The sequence below is a fragment of the Fusarium verticillioides genome, chromosome 10 (genome assembly GCF_000149555.1).
Source record: "Fusarium verticillioides 7600 chromosome 10, whole genome shotgun sequence".
In the NCBI taxonomy this organism is placed as follows: domain Eukaryota; kingdom Fungi; phylum Ascomycota; class Sordariomycetes; order Hypocreales; family Nectriaceae; genus Fusarium; species Fusarium verticillioides.
The window spans coordinates 1,613,312-1,628,304 of NC_031684.1; the positions used below are offsets into that span (position 1 = coordinate 1,613,312).

General features: G+C 49.2%; 5 protein-coding genes and 1 non-coding gene across 6 annotated transcripts; 4 read left to right on the forward strand and 2 right to left on the reverse strand.

Moving 5' to 3' along the window:
• Window positions 1-1,146: 1,146 nt before the first annotated feature.
• Window positions 1,147-5,911, forward strand: FVEG_16349 (hypothetical protein; the record flags this gene model as incomplete). Its single annotated transcript, XM_018905597.1, has 4 exons — window positions 1,147-1,405; window positions 1,456-2,240; window positions 3,164-5,058; window positions 5,107-5,911. The coding sequence occupies 4 exons, from the start codon at window positions 1,147-1,149 to the stop codon at window positions 5,909-5,911; spliced, it is 3,744 nt and encodes a 1,247-aa protein (XP_018755067.1).
• FVEG_16350 lies at window positions 2,456-2,551 on the forward strand. Its single transcript has one exon. It is a non-coding gene; the product is annotated as a tRNA-Phe (tRNA).
• Window positions 5,912-7,311: 1,400 nt separating the features above from the next.
• FVEG_08528 (hypothetical protein) lies at window positions 7,312-8,769 on the forward strand (the record flags this gene model as incomplete). Its single annotated transcript, XM_018897418.1, has 5 exons — window positions 7,312-7,614; window positions 7,665-7,726; window positions 7,785-7,917; window positions 7,974-8,438; window positions 8,488-8,769. The coding sequence occupies 5 exons, from the start codon at window positions 7,312-7,314 to the stop codon at window positions 8,767-8,769; spliced, it is 1,245 nt and encodes a 414-aa protein (XP_018755066.1).
• Window positions 8,770-9,191: 422 nt separating this feature from the next.
• On the reverse strand, window positions 9,192-9,916 carry FVEG_08527 (hypothetical protein). Its single transcript, XM_018897417.1, has one exon. The coding sequence runs from the start codon at window positions 9,814-9,816 to the stop codon at window positions 9,226-9,228; it is 591 nt and encodes a 196-aa protein (XP_018755065.1). The 5' UTR covers window positions 9,817-9,916; the 3' UTR covers window positions 9,192-9,225.
• A 600-nt stretch (window positions 9,917-10,516) lies between these two features.
• FVEG_08526 (hypothetical protein) lies at window positions 10,517-11,858 on the reverse strand. Its single transcript, XM_018897416.1, has one exon. The coding sequence runs from the start codon at window positions 11,711-11,713 to the stop codon at window positions 10,655-10,657; it is 1,059 nt and encodes a 352-aa protein (XP_018755064.1). The 5' UTR covers window positions 11,714-11,858; the 3' UTR covers window positions 10,517-10,654.
• A 1,593-nt stretch (window positions 11,859-13,451) lies between these two features.
• FVEG_08525 (hypothetical protein) lies at window positions 13,452-14,966 on the forward strand. The gene is made up of 4 exons (XM_018897415.1): window positions 13,452-13,777; window positions 13,828-13,909; window positions 13,982-14,378; window positions 14,427-14,966. The coding sequence occupies exons 1-4, from the start codon at window positions 13,475-13,477 to the stop codon at window positions 14,893-14,895; spliced, it is 1,251 nt and encodes a 416-aa protein (XP_018755063.1). The 5' UTR covers window positions 13,452-13,474; the 3' UTR covers window positions 14,896-14,966.
• Window positions 14,967-14,993: the final 27 nt, after the last annotated feature.

Sequence of the window (14,993 nt, forward strand, 5' to 3'; positions counted from 1 at the left end):
ACTGGCTCCGGTATTGACCGGGTTCCCAGGCGGCACCACGAGGAGGTTGCAGAGTCCGACTTCGCCGCCCGCCTCCCCTTTCACATTAAAGTGGAGGGTCAGCATCTTCCCCATTCTTTAATGAATGCTAAAGGAAGCATCGGATTGCTAAGAAGATCGTTCATCTCTTCAATAAACGCTCGCGATCTCGGACCTCGCGCTCGAGCGTGTGAGGGTCGTTGCCCAAGTGTTCGGTGTGACTTAAAGAGCCATTTGCGGCTTGCTAAGAAGGTCTTGACTTGCCGATCGAATATTCAGGCCATGCTGCTCTAGTCCAGAGACCAGGGGGGCGGAAGGGGGTCAAGTCCATAAAATTGGTGGCTCTGCTTTTCTGGTCCTCAACCCCGACGATAACAAGAAAAAGAACTTCAAAGAAGACAGCAAAGGCGGTGATGACAGTAATGACGGTGGAGGTGATGAAGACGACGAAGGCGACGTTCATATCACTGCCAGAGGCAAGAGCGTCCGCCACCAACAACTCGAATCTAGGTACTCAACACAGCTAAAAACCAATACCACTGGCAAGCTCGAGGGCTGGCATTTTTGCAGAAGTCCAAAGATTGGGCGATACCAGAAAAATAGTACGAATTTGCACTTTGGTTCATCGCTTGTTCTCCTTATGCCATAGCTTATAGGATACTATCAGCGAAGCGGTAAATCCGCGACTGGAACCGCGAAAGGCCGTTCTGGTGGAAGGGTGTGATCGATAATTGGCGCAATCGTGACTCGCCTTATTGAAGATCATGAGTTCCAAGGCGGTTCAGAACTAAGACTCGACTTCAGCCCACGCTACCTATTTATGGTTTACCGCAATATTGGGAATGCTTGGTTCGTTGATCTTCGCTAGTGCGTCAAATCAGAAACAACTTGGACAATCTAGACCAACGCCGTGTCTTGGCTGATCGGTCACTGCAGGGTTCAGTCGCGATAGTTTCACGCTATCCAAGCCACAAGACCTCAGCCCTGGGAGGGCGGAAAACATTTGGCAACAAGAGGCATATTAAGAGCCATTGTTTGCCCCTTTCTCCAAATTTGTTGTTGCATAAACTGTGTCTTTCTCAAGATCTTCGAAGTAGGCATCGTCAGAAGCATCAAAACGCGGATAAAATGCGCAAGTTTGTGTTATTGAGCGCGTTCTTTAGCCAAACATTAGCGACGTGCTATTACCCCAACGGTATCAACGCAGCAAAAGACTACAAGTACGAACCATGCGGCAACTCAACCACGACGTACTCTACATGCTGCTACTTCGGCGAGGGCGACAAATGTTTGGCAAACGGCTTGTGCAACCAGCCAGGAAAATACGACTACCGCGCTGCTTGTCAGAACAAAGACTGGTCCAATTGCCCAGAGGTTTGCATGGACAGTAAGTCACCTCCAAACCGCGAAACATAAATGGTACCTAACATGAGATAGCGGAATCCGGGACTTGGTTTCCACTGCAGATGTGCGGAAAGAATAAATACTGCTGTCCTCCTGCAGACGGAAGCGATTGTTGCGACAGTGGCGCTCAGATCTATACCCTCAAAGCACCCGATCCCAAATCAAGCACCAAGACGAGCGATGCGACGAGTACTTTCCAAAGCGTAATTCGCACAACCATTATACAGACTCCGGCCTCAACAGCAAATCGAGGGGATAGCTCGGTCAAAAAGTCCTCTACGCCTGCGATTGTCGGAGGTACAGTCGGCGGTGTTTCGTTCATCGGGTTCTTGTTCCTTGGAATTTTCTGCGTCTACAAGCGACGCGATCGTCCTGCGACTCCGCACGCGACTGCGGTGACTCCAGAGAAGAAGGATGATGCTTCAAGCGGCAAAGGCAATGCCACGGTCGAGGTCTTGCCTCAAATCGGCGTTGCGGAAGCGGAGGGGACGGAGGGTAACAGATACACTGAAGTTGACTCGCGGGCTGTCAATGGTACCCGTCCTTCACTTGCGTACCCTGAGGAAGATGGAATGCCACAGCCCGCCAATGTTACACTCCCTCAGCAGCCATATCCTGAGAACGATAATATGCCACGAGGTGCAAGGCCAGGGCATGGTCTTCGGGAACAGGCAATGGGAAGGGCAGGAAATGCTTCGACTGAAGCAGACTCGAACCCTATTTTACATGCCGACTCCAACCCCATCTTTCATGCGGATTCAAATCCCATTTTACAAGCTGATTCCAATCCGATTAACGAGGCGCCGGATGATGCTTGGGTCAGGCCCCGTATTGTGACCATTACGAAAAGCGCGGGCGGCATGAACTCCCATAGAATTATCCGTGATAGTTTAAAGAAGAGAAATCACATTTTTTTTCAGTAGTGACTGATGTTAAGCTTCGTGTGCATATCATGGCGACCCCATTCACTACCTCGGCGATATTTCGCTACGGTGGCGAAGATGTAGGCGAGCAAGGACTTTGATTTCAACAAGCGGGTTTAGCTCAGTTGGGAGAGCGTCAGACTGAAGTCAAACTTCAATCATCATTCGATATCTGAAGGTCATGTGTTCGATCCACATAAACCGCATGTTTTTTGCTATTTCTGCCCACAGTTTTATGCCTCTTTTTTTCCATGGCTTGCAGTGACGTCGTGTACTTTTTTAACTCATAAGCGATTACTGAATTGACTTTCATTTAAGAATTTATGCCTCTACTACTTATGCTGTATCCCTTCCATTACTGGAAACCCTTCCTCCCTTTTCCCAACAGCTTTGTGGTTTGACCGCAACCCATCTTCTCAAGTACCGACGACTGATGTTACGTATGGATTGATGTTTACGGAAGGTGACAATATACTCTAGTATGCGGATGATGGACTCGGGGTTACCAGATTCAGTTATGATGATCTTGGCGCGTATAGCTACAGGCGTACCAATCAAGATAGACCGTTCAAGTGATCAACCTCCCAGACTGCCTCATCTAATACGAGTATGGTCACAATGATCCGAGTCACTATGTAGCTTATTGATGCCCATCACTTTAACTTTGGGCTGTTAACATGCATGACGAGGACACGGTAATGATCCGCTGTGGCTTTAGTATAATGGCGTAAGTACCCATCAGAACGCACCGTCGCGACCAGAGGAAACGCCCCCCTCCCCGTCAAGTCTTATCAGCTAAAATGTCCTTCTTCAAACAGCTATGCGCAGGTCTCGCCTTCGCAGTACCGCGGGTACTGGCCCAAAAAGACAACCTCGGACTTGACAATGGCTACATCGACATCGAGACCAACAACTTCAAAGCACGCATCGTTCGCGACGCTCAAGTTCTGGTATCATTGATCTCAGAACATGACACCTTTGACTTCTTGCCATCTGATCGAATTGATGTCCGCGCGCAGAATGGACAGTATCACTGGGGTGACGTCACGTATAGATATCGCAAACAAGGTGTCTCAGCATGGACTGACGGTGATTCTGCTCAAAAGCGACAGCCTGTGAAGAACATCAGTACTGGAACTGCTCTTGCAACATCAAATCTTGATCCGACACTGCCCGATAGTCCTCTCAACATCACTCGCGAATGGCTTGATTATCAAGATGACCTAGGTCTACGCTTCACCATCACTAACGATGGGAATGACACTATTGAGCTCGGCAGCCTGGGGTTCCCAACTGAATTCAACAGTATCTTCACCGGCAGGACAGCCAAAGAGATGCAAGCCAAATGCTCTCTCGCAGATCCCTACATCGGCATGGATGCAGGCCACATCCGTGTCGTCCCAGTCAAAGGCACTGGCAATGGCCTCGTCGTCACGCCATTGAACGGAACAAACACACCAATGGAGGCTTACCGGGATCTGAAAGAACCTTGGTTTGAGTCAACTGGTTATGCAAGCCAGACCTTCGAAGGGTTCTACGAGTGGCAGGTTCTCACTAAGGCGTGGGCAGACAATGAATGGAAGAGCCAAGAGCCCTGGAACGCACCGACGTCCAAGATGTTGAAGCCTGGCGAGTCTCTCAGGTTCGGTGTCCGGTTCACGATATCCGAATCTATTCGCGACTTTGACAACGCCATCAAAGACACTGGAACACCTGTTGTAGTCGGTGTCCCTGGATACACTATCCCGAGAGACCTACCTGCCTCACTCTACCCTCTTAGCGATATTGGAATCGCTTCACTCGATGTCTCGCCGAAAGGCGCATTTGAGATCCAGGAAGCTGGGGAGCATTATGAGCTAATCCCCTCATCATCTGCTTGGGGACGAGTTCGTGTCAGCATCAAATACAATGATGGCAAGGAGCAGACTGTCCACTATTTCGTTACGAAGCCGACATCAGAGACCCTAAATGACCTCGGGAACTTCTTGACTACAGAGGCTTGGTTCAATTCTACATCAGACCCTTTCAAGAGATCTCCATCGGTCATGACCTACGACTATGAGAAGCGCAGAATCGTTGAACAGGATCCACGGGTCTGGATTGCAGGCCTCAGTGATGAAGGTGGCACCGGCGCTTATGTCGCAGCCATGCTCAAGCAGGTGGTTCAGCCAAATGCTGAAGAGATAGCCAAGCTAGACAAGTTCGTTCAAACCACGATTTGGGGTGGAATCCAAGGGAAAAACTACGGAGTGTACAAGTCACTTTTTTATCATGACTCTAAACTAAACTACACTTATGACGCGGATAGTGACTGGACTTCCTGGACGTCATGGGATAAGGGAGCTGCGGAGAGTGTCGATCGTGCATACAATTATGTTCACGTCGTGGTCGCTTACTGGTCCATGTATCGTGTCGCACGAGCATATCCCGAGCTAACAACCAAACCTTGGAACTGGTACTTGGATCAGGCTCAAAAGACCATTATGCGAATGTACCAGCAAGACGTGTCATACAGAGACGTTGGTCTGATGGGCGAGACGGTGTTTGGAGAAGTTTTGACGGACCTGAGGCGCGAGGTCAAGGGCACTCCAGCACAAGCTGTCGAGGACGCAATGAAGGAGCGTGCTGTGCTCTGGGATGCGCAAGATATCCCTTATGGAAGCGAGATGGCGTGGGACTCCACGGGCCAAGAAGGCGTTTACTACTGGACAAGGTGAGGTCAAAATCTGATGTGTTGTGCTGTGCTTTGCTGACTCTATAGACACTTTGGCTTCAACGAGTCGGCTCAAAAGACAGTCAACAGTGTACTGGGCTACACGCCGAACATACCTCACTGGGGCTGGAACGGTAATGCCCGTCGATACTGGGACTTCATTTATGGAGGAAAGCTCCAGCGCATCGAGAGACAGATCCACCACTACGGCTCGGGTCTGAACTCTCAGGTCCTGCTCTCAGCATTTCGTCATAACCCCTCTGATCCTTATCTTCTCCGCGTTGGATACGCCGGATCATATGCGCCGCTCACCAACATCAATCAAGATGGCTTTCCCAGTGCTGCGTTCCACTCACGACCAGATACTCTCAAGTGGGATGGTATCACCGGTGATTATGGCGGTGGCCTCATTGGTACAGTACTGAACTCTGGCACATACGTCGTTGATGACAAACAGCTTGGTATGCTTGCCTTTGGGGGTACAATCTCCAAGACTAGGGCACAGTATCATGTTGAACCGAAGGATGCTGTAAGAAAGAGGATATTCATTGGGCCTCTCAACGTTATGGTTACTGTTGATATGGGATCCATTATTAGCGTTACATTCACCCCAGGGAAGGGTATTGTCTACGTTAAGCTGGCACAGCGGGAAGGGTCCCCCAAGGTAGACAGAACCGTGGTATGGGTTGAATGGACGGATGGAGAGGAATGGGAACTCCTCGGGGCCTGGAATTTCATCGACAAGGCTGCTGCCATTGAGAAGGGGCGAGGAGGATGGATCGTGCCGCTCGATCACTTAATGACCCTAACCTTTACCCACAAACTGCCACTGCCACTGCCGGGAACCGTTTGACGTACCTACCTAGGTACTTAGGGTTCGCTCAGCCTCTCCGAGATGGCGGATTCGTTTCAGGATACTCTGCGAGCATCTCGAGCGAACTTTTTCTGCGGGGCTGTTACCATTGAGAAAGGATGAGGAGGATGGATCGTGCCCCTCGATCGTGATATCACTCTATCTTCTGGCAAAAAACTTACACTTCCGTGAACTCTTTGGTGTCATAAACTCCATCAATCAACAGGGAGCAACACCAAGTTCTGCGTAGTGAATATGAGCTCTCAGCGATAGGTGTCAGCTGAAATAGTGAATAACACATTTGGATCCTCCTGTGAATGGTTTCTTAACAGAGCAGGGCATCAGTCACTTGATGCCTTCCGCAGTGATGCTCAAAATAATATTGTTGCATGACAAAAGCTCGTCCCGCGACCTTGCTCATTGATGACTGGAACAAACTGAACAATTCATTTACACATCTCTCTGCTGTTGAACTTTAAACAACTATGCCCGATCAAATCTCACGTCTTGGCGCCTTATTTGGGAGCTGGCCAGACCAGCGAAACGCCATCATGGCGATAGAGATTCCACAATTGCAAGCATGGGAAATGGTGGCGATGGGTGGAATTTCACAATCGCAAGCACGGGAAAGGGGACAAGCGATCTGGGTTTGGACATGTTGCAGTTGCCAAATGTCGGGGATCTCATGTTCTAATGCTGACTGCTCTAGATGCAACAAGTCCAGGTGCCAAAGTTTCAAGCTATAAGAGCAAGCCACTTGAAGAACAATCTTGAGATCAGGGTCAATATAACCAATATGAACCAAAGACATGAGATCCACTGCCATCTCCTTCTCAGAAGGACTGTCTCGTGACCGATACTTGCTTGGAGTCAAAATGGCGAGTACCAATTGGCGTGCCTAGATTTGTCGTAATACAACCATTAAAGGAAAGGTCTATGTGAAACTTGTGCACTTGTACCACATTGCAAGTGAGTGCACAACCTATTTCTGCCTAATATGCTGTATCGCCTTTGATGTAACGTAGCCAACCATATAAGAGTTGCGTCTGGCCCAGACCCTAACACATATCTGGGCTTGCTGTATTCAAATTGAAGATCATCGCACCATCGACTTTGACTACTATTTGGATAATGATTTGGGCACCTGTATCAGCGTGAACTAATTACTGACAATCTTTGAGTGCAGCCATCAGGGAGTTCTTAGGATCGCAATGGGCAACAGAATGACCCCAAAGAAATACAGGCGCGGCCACTTACCAGGAAAGCCGGTAAAGAATGAAAATAACGAAAAGCTAGTGAAGCTAGTTGATTTTATCAACAACCGGCTTCTTGCAAAAAGCTCCACTGATTCTGAGGGAGCCAAAGACCATAAAAGCACTGGGAAGAGTTCAGAGCTCACGATGGGAATGCTCGAGATTTTGAACGACATATATGCCAATCCTGCCAAAGTCGGGGCTAGAGACTTGGTTGATTGGTTCATGACCAATGGTGGTAAGGAGCCGAGACGTAGGTATCAAGCTGAAGTGGTCAACCATTTCTGCCACTCAGGCGAGCTTCGAGAACTGCAGTCTAACAGCGCCAATCTCTTGTTGACGAAATCTTGCCTTGTCGACGACAGAATCAGCAATGGTACAGTTTCAGTCGAGCTTGGTCAACGGAAGTCTCTGGTACCCCACGAAATGTATTCTAGGCTCGTGGAAAAGGTAAGGCTTTTCTCTCCATTATTGAGCATCGATGCTAATCGAGTTATCAGAGGTTCCACGAGCCACCATCTAACGGTGGTTCTCAAAGACCCAACGTGGACCGCAGACTTGTGTAGGAACTTTCAGAAGCTATCGTGGAGTTTGAGACATCTGTGTTGATACGCGTCTAGGTTTATCATAAACCCAGATAGCCATGCCTTGGTTAGTGTGATGGCCACGGCTCCTAGGTATCAAAAGAATGCTTTGATACACTTTCTTTACTCCTACATTGCTTCTCGGCCTTACATAGGAGTCCAATCCAAGGTAAGCTTGATGCACCATGCAATGGCTTCTGTTCACATAAACCTCTTTCCATATAGCCTCAAGGCCTTGTTACATATGAGCTCTCATTCCATCTGCCATTTTACTCGTGGAAATTGACCCAACGTGAGCCTCGGGACACACGGCTCAGACGAGACGGTAGTCCCCTGAGAAAGGTTCAGGATATGAGCTGTCTTCGAGGCAACTCTCCAATAACCACCGCGATGGATTACCTCTGTCAAGCGCAAATTGCAGTATGCATTACACCCATAGGTGAAGGGGTTTGGACCGGCTACTGCTTTGTCGATACATACTTCCAATCTGAAGACGAGAGACAATGCGTAGAGGACTATTGTGATAGAGGGGTTCAGCTTGATCACTTTACCACCGGTAAACACGAAGCGGATCTTCCGATTCTCGATCCCGACGACTACTTCCTAACTTCTCTGGAATGCCAACTACTCGTTTTCAAAGACGAATGGATGAACACGGCACAGATGTTCAGACAGAAAGTGGAAACATATGTGATTTCTTTGATGCTGTCAATTTCGAACGCACCTAATTATTGCGCAGGTCGATGAATTTGACTTTGCATTGGCTAGCAAAGAATCGCAACAGCCGCTGGCATGGCTCCGGCACGCAAGACGTAAGTTGACCGAACTGGTGGTGTGCTTGGAGACAACCATTGACTGTTGGGATAACTTCACTTACCCAGACCATATGCAAACACGCTATGGACGCCAATCAATGGTGTCTATTGAGCAGACTTTCGCGGAGGTTAAGAACTGCTTGAAGGAACTGTACAAAGTCCGCACGCTTTGTGACGAGCATGAAAGAACAGTAAGGCAGTCCTAATGACAAAGGACGACACTCACACCAACACAGTTAAACCTTCACAACATCGATGAACAATACCGAATTTCGCGGATGCAGGCTGAAGTCGCTGAAAGCACACAAGTTCTTAGCTGCTTTCTACTTTACGTCTGTCTCCTTGGAGATCATAAACGTTTAGATATACTGATTTGACTTGACAGGTCGTGTCGCCCATTACCCTCGCGGCGGCAATACTCTCTATGCAGGAGGAGGCAATTCCTGACTTTCTGGAACCTACCAAGCTCTCGTTCTTTCTGTTGACGCCCATGTTGATCCTTCTTGTTTCTTTGGTTGCTTGGCTGGTTCAGCATTGGGACACGGTTCAATTGTGCATGTCCCATACAGGCAATTACGTTCAAGCTCGCAAACGAAAGGTCAATGCCGGGATCGTCTAGTAACTTTTGAGAGGGTTTTGTTTTTTAGTATACTGTATTTCCTTTATATATCGCTCTTCATAACTCCGTTTTCCTCAACTCCTTGCGCTGCGACAATCGGTCGCGCCCAATCAAGCTGTAACTCATTCATTGGCACATCCCATAGAACCTTTTGCTCATCCTTTACCACCACGAAACCCGCCTTCTTATAGAGATATAAAGAAGCTTCCTGAGTACTCGATGTGAAAAGCGTAACCTTGTCAAACTTTTGCTGCTCTATGAATTCCATCGCCGCCGCCATCAAGCGCTTCCCTACTCCAAGGCCACGAGCACGCTCATCAACGATGAAGCCACGAATTTGCGCCGTGTTGGGTTGTTGAAGGTGCTCTGCGTCAATCAAGATAGTCCCCACAATCTTTTGAGTAAAGTCGACGGAATTGTCAGAGGGTGCTGACTGAACTGCTGCGAAGATTTGGTTGCGAGGATTGGTGAGTCTTTGGATGAGGTCGGCCCAGCTTTTGGCGAGGGAGGTTTCGAACGCAAGACCCCAGGAGTTGTATGGGTGGTAGTAGGCGATGTGCATCTCGAGACACCTGGCTAGCAAACCAGGACGATATCCTGGCTCAATGGTGATGCTAGACTCTGGGACTGTCATGGTTGTCACTTGGTAGGGCTTGATTTTAGGGAGTAAGATGGGCAAAACGTTGGTGGCACTGCCCGTATCTTATCGGCGAGAAACATACCTTAAGGCTGAGGGGTCAACACGTCACTGGACAATGGATGCATGTCTCGGCACGCCTTTGTGGTCAATCTTGTCAATTGCTTGTCAAATTGCGGGGTATGAATGACTTGAATGTCAACTAATGCCATTTGATGCCAATTGGATGGCAAAGATGCCAATAGCAACATCGGAACTTTACATCTATGACAATAAACCAGAATTATCGTCTTTGCCCTGCATCGCCCCGCAAGTATCGATGCTTTGTGATTGTTGAAGCCCCTCCCAGGTCTCCTTAGGGTAAATGGCGGTAGGTTTCACAATTCCCCAGAAAACCCAACTTTCGACAATCCAAGGTAACGAATTTGTCAGGTAGTCTGACCTTCCTAATCCAGGCACAAGTCGTAGGGGGTTGAATCCTCTTCCGGATTTCATGAACCGGTGGAGGATGGTCCACAATAGCGCAGAGAGTTGCTTGAATCCTTCTGTCAGTAAGTTGGTAGAGTGCAGTGCATGTCCAGCGGGCCTCTGCTGATCAGCGCTGGATTACAGTGCGTGCCTTATCCCAGCGAGATTTAACTTAGGTACGCAGCCTGGATGAGTACGTTTGAAGTGCTAAGCGCTTCCGTTAAATGAAGGAGCATTTTTATAATTAATACCACAGTAAAATCTAGAAATAATTAAGTATCATAAGCCAGTTTATATTTAATGGCAACGCTAGTGCAAGTGCCCGCCTAAATTCATCAACTATTTATGTTTCATTCACCTAAGCTTCCTAAATGATGAGCTTGGTGAGGAGCTTGCCCTGGTTGACACCGCTGAACAGCTTCATCCAAACCTCAGGCTGTTGCTCAATGGGCGCCTCAATGACTGTCTCGGCAGCCTCGAGCTTGATGCGTCCATCGGCAGTGGCGCCAATAAGCTCGCCTAGAATGGCGGGCACCTTGTCCATATAATCAAGCATGATAAAGCCACGGATGTTGATCCTGCAGGAAATAAGCTCGAACCAGTTCTTCAAAGCCATGGGCTCGTCAGAGTTATATCCGCTGACGGCACCGCAAACAGCGATGTGACCGTGCTTCTTGACGCGGGTCAGCATGGCGTCGAGGATGCTACCACCGACGTTGTCAAAGTACACATCGACCTCGTCGGGGGTAGCAGCCTTGAGATCCTCAAGGAATGTAGGGCTCTTGTAGTTGAGGCACTCGTGGGCACCGATGCTCTTCACCCACTCGCACTTCTCGTCAGAGCCAGTGATGCCAATGACTCGCTTAGCGCCGAGGATCTTGGAGGCGATCTGGACAGCCATAGAGCCAGTAGCGCCAGCAGCGGCTGAGATGACAATAGTGTGCTCGGGCTTAGCCTCGCCGGCATAGTACAAGCCGGTATACGCGGCCAGACCAGAGGCGCCAAACGCACCGAGGAAGTGAGTGGTTGGCAGGCCGTTGGGCAGGGGCGCGAGGGCCTGGGAGTTTTCGGCTTCCAGGATCACATATTCGCTCCAGGTGCCCAGGTGGAAATCCATGCAGAGATCACCGACCTTGAACTTGTCTGACTTGGACTCGACCACCTCGGCGATGATGCCGGAGCGCATGGGCGAGCCGAGGGGCACTGTAGGCACGTAGAAGCGCTCAGGCGCGACAGTGCTCTGGATAAAGTTCCGTAGGCCAGTATCGTTGGAGAAGTACTGGACTTTGGCGAGGATCTGGCCATCCTTCAGCTCAGGCAGTGTGACGGCCTGCAGCTTCCAGGTAGCGTCTGGGCCGGACAGGACAGGCTCCCCTGTAGGCTTGTTGGCGAGGACCCATTGCTTGGTAGTGTAGGAAGATGTCATGATGATGTATGTAAAAAGGTTAAAAAAGGAAAAAGGAAAGAAATGTTTTGTTTCTGCTGACGGTTTGGTGGAGATAGTTGATATGCTGGTATGACTTTTACGAAAAATGTTGCTTTTTAAACCTGGTTCCGTCCAGTCAAATACAGCCAAACCATACTTTATAAGGACGACGCGAGTTTGCCGTGATTAAAAAAGTAACGTCTTGGCCTAAACCTTTACGGTGGCGGTCTCCGGGGGGCATGAGGGTTGCATTTCCGACCAAGCGTTCTAGCAGGGAGGGACCCTTGAGACCTTTCATGCGCGACGGACGGGCACATTGAGTAAGGACACCGACAACCTGGCTTGTGGGCAGGCCGCAGCAGCCATAACGGCAAGGTAAGAAAATTGGGGTGGACATGGAAGAGATGTGATATGATGTGACAGAAGGGTTACGGTATCATCCAGAAGCACGTCAACGTTTCGATCGATATTTCCGAAACTCAAATTGATTATTAACTCAGAATGTGGTATAGACGTTGTGCGACCGTTAGACTTGTGCCAAACCAAACCATCGACGGGCAGCGCGGGAAGCTTATCTTGCAGTCCGTCCTGGTTTCTTGTTTCCCCTAGTGTCGCGTCAGTGCGGTTTTTTCTCTCTTTCGTCGGCGAACTGCGCTCTTCTTGTGCAAGATCGTCACCCAACCCAGGGGCACAAAACATGATCCGTCTGGACAGTCAGCAGATTATTTCCTACAGTAGGCTAACGTTCTCCGAAAGGGATATTTTCAGGACCGCCACGCTAAAATCTTCACGTTTTGTGCTCTTATGTGGGCTATATATGGGGATTGATGGAGACGCTTGATGGCGGATTGTTCACCAAGTGGTCAAGGAACGAGACGGGACGGGCCCCAGAAATACTCCGTTGTTTCTAATTCTTGGCGAGTAATTTCATTCAGCCATTTCTTCAGTCTTTCTCTCTAGACTCTCACTATCATCTCGGGAGGGCCGTTTTTTTGCTTTTCTCCGCATTGTCTGTTCTCAAGCCCTCGGATGATCTTAGCCCTATTAGACTTTGTTTTATAATCGTTTGGTCAGCTGCTCAAGACAAGACGGTGAGCTTGTCCTTCAGCCCTGACACTCAGAAACTCACACTGTCTTTTTCGCTATGGAAGCACTAGAAACCTGGCACTTTTCCGGCTTTTCATTCGACCCGTTTACGATGCTACGGCTGTGGAGTAGTCTGTAATCAAAATGTTTCATGCGGCAACTTCGGTTGGTTCGCCTGTTCCTGCATCATTATTCTGGATGCCAAGAGGTTATTTTACGTATCGTCTTTTTCTTCCATTGGATCGTATGTGAGCCTCTCACGTGAGGTTCGGATATACAGCACCAACCGAAGCATCCAATCCCCCTTGCCCCCTGAGTGTATCATGACCCAGCGTTGAGGCTCCTCCCCCCCAATTGCCGCGCCAAGTCTCGTTCGCCACGGATCCGTCATCCGCGCTGGCTAAAGGACCCTGTCAAGGATCTCCTTGCCTCATCACTGCTTCTTTCCAAGGCCGTTGCCCCCATGGATCCCAGGGTTACCCTCATACCCAGCGGAGCCTCTGGACTCGAATAGGCAGAGAGACCACAGCCAAGTGCACACTCGTCTCTTGTCTCGGTCATCTGTAGCAAACCATTCTCGTTTGGGCCAAGTTTCCGTTAAAGAACCCGCCAGCTAATGCAGGTCCTTTTTTCCCAAGCCGTTCGTTGGAGCAAAGTGATCGACATGACCTGCTTATGGTTCCTGTACATATAAGGAAGAATGGGTTCCTTTTTGGCTCCTCCCTGTATTGTGAAATTTCTCTTGTTCGGCGTATTTGTTTCGCTTTGAGTGCTTCCTTTCCCATCATGTCGGCGGAAGCAGTAGAGGTGATATCGACACCGCAGGTTTACATGCCCATACTGGGTTATGTCAAAGCCGAACTTGCCATCAATTGTTTGATTGTGCTGTTGGTTCTGATCGTCGTCACTCTGCGGGTCATTGGGAGACTTATGGGACCTGGACTTGGATGGGATGATGGATTCGTTATTTTCGCAACGGTTGGTGACTGTCTCTGGCTAAGGTTGGCCATTACTAACTGTGATTGCAGCCGCTGGGCGTGGCAATGTTGTGTTGTCAAGGACTTTTTGCACCTGTTGGAAATGGATACGAGTTAGCGAAATACCCTGAGCGTGCGTTCCCTCACCCGCAGTCGGCCATCATCGACCTCTATGCTAGTACGGTTTACTAACTCCTCGATCCAGTCGCCGCGAATATTCCTTTCATTCTCAAGTTGACATTCTGCATGCAAGCCATCTATGTCACCCTTCTCGCCTCCGTCAAAGCGAGCATGTTGGCCTTCTTCATCCGAGTCTTCCCCACGAGCTTCATGCAAAAGTCATCCAAGGCTGCCCTCGTCTTTGTCGCCATGTGGCTCATCGCCTATCTCTGCTCTTGTATCTTCCTGTGTAACCCAGTCTCCGCTCAGTGGACTGGTCTAGGAAAGTGCGGAGCTTACATCCCCATGATCCAGTCCTTGATCGCTACCAACGCTATTGGAGACTTGATCATTATGGCACTGCCTATGCACAGTGTTTGGAACTTGAAGACACGCCGTGCGGAGAAGATTGGTATCACCTCTTGTTTCGCGTTGGGTCTTGCGTAGGTCTCTTCGCTCTCGATGTAAGAAGTATATACTGACTCGAACAGTTGCGTTGTCTGCGCCGTCTTCCGACTCATCTACATCTCAACCGTCGATCTCAACAACAACGTTACAGGAACCATGCCCACCACCATCTTCCTCTTCATCCTCGAGCCTAATCTCGCCATTCTCTGTGTCAGCATTCCCATGCTCCGACCTTTCTACGCCAAGTACAAGAAGCGAATGGGGGGATCTCGATTGGATGAATATTCTACCGAGCGTTCAACAGGATTCAGGGATGCCAGCCGATCAGGTGCCGCGAGCACCCAGCCCGAGATTTCTCGAGACCCAAACTTGTCGACCTGGGAGATGGACGATTACAGGCCAACAAATGATAAGCTCCAGCACGGTTATGCCGTCGCAGGATTCCCTGATGAGTCAGGGTCGGAGAAGAACTTGACTGTTGGATCTTCTGAGATGAAGAACAATGAGATCAGTGTTGAGACTCGATGGACAGTCACTCACTCCCGAAAGTAGAGTAATCATATCATGTTAGTGTATATAGCAAGCAAATCTATGTAACTGTCTTGAGAACAATATTTTTTCCCTACCAACTGGATACAAGTCAATCTTCA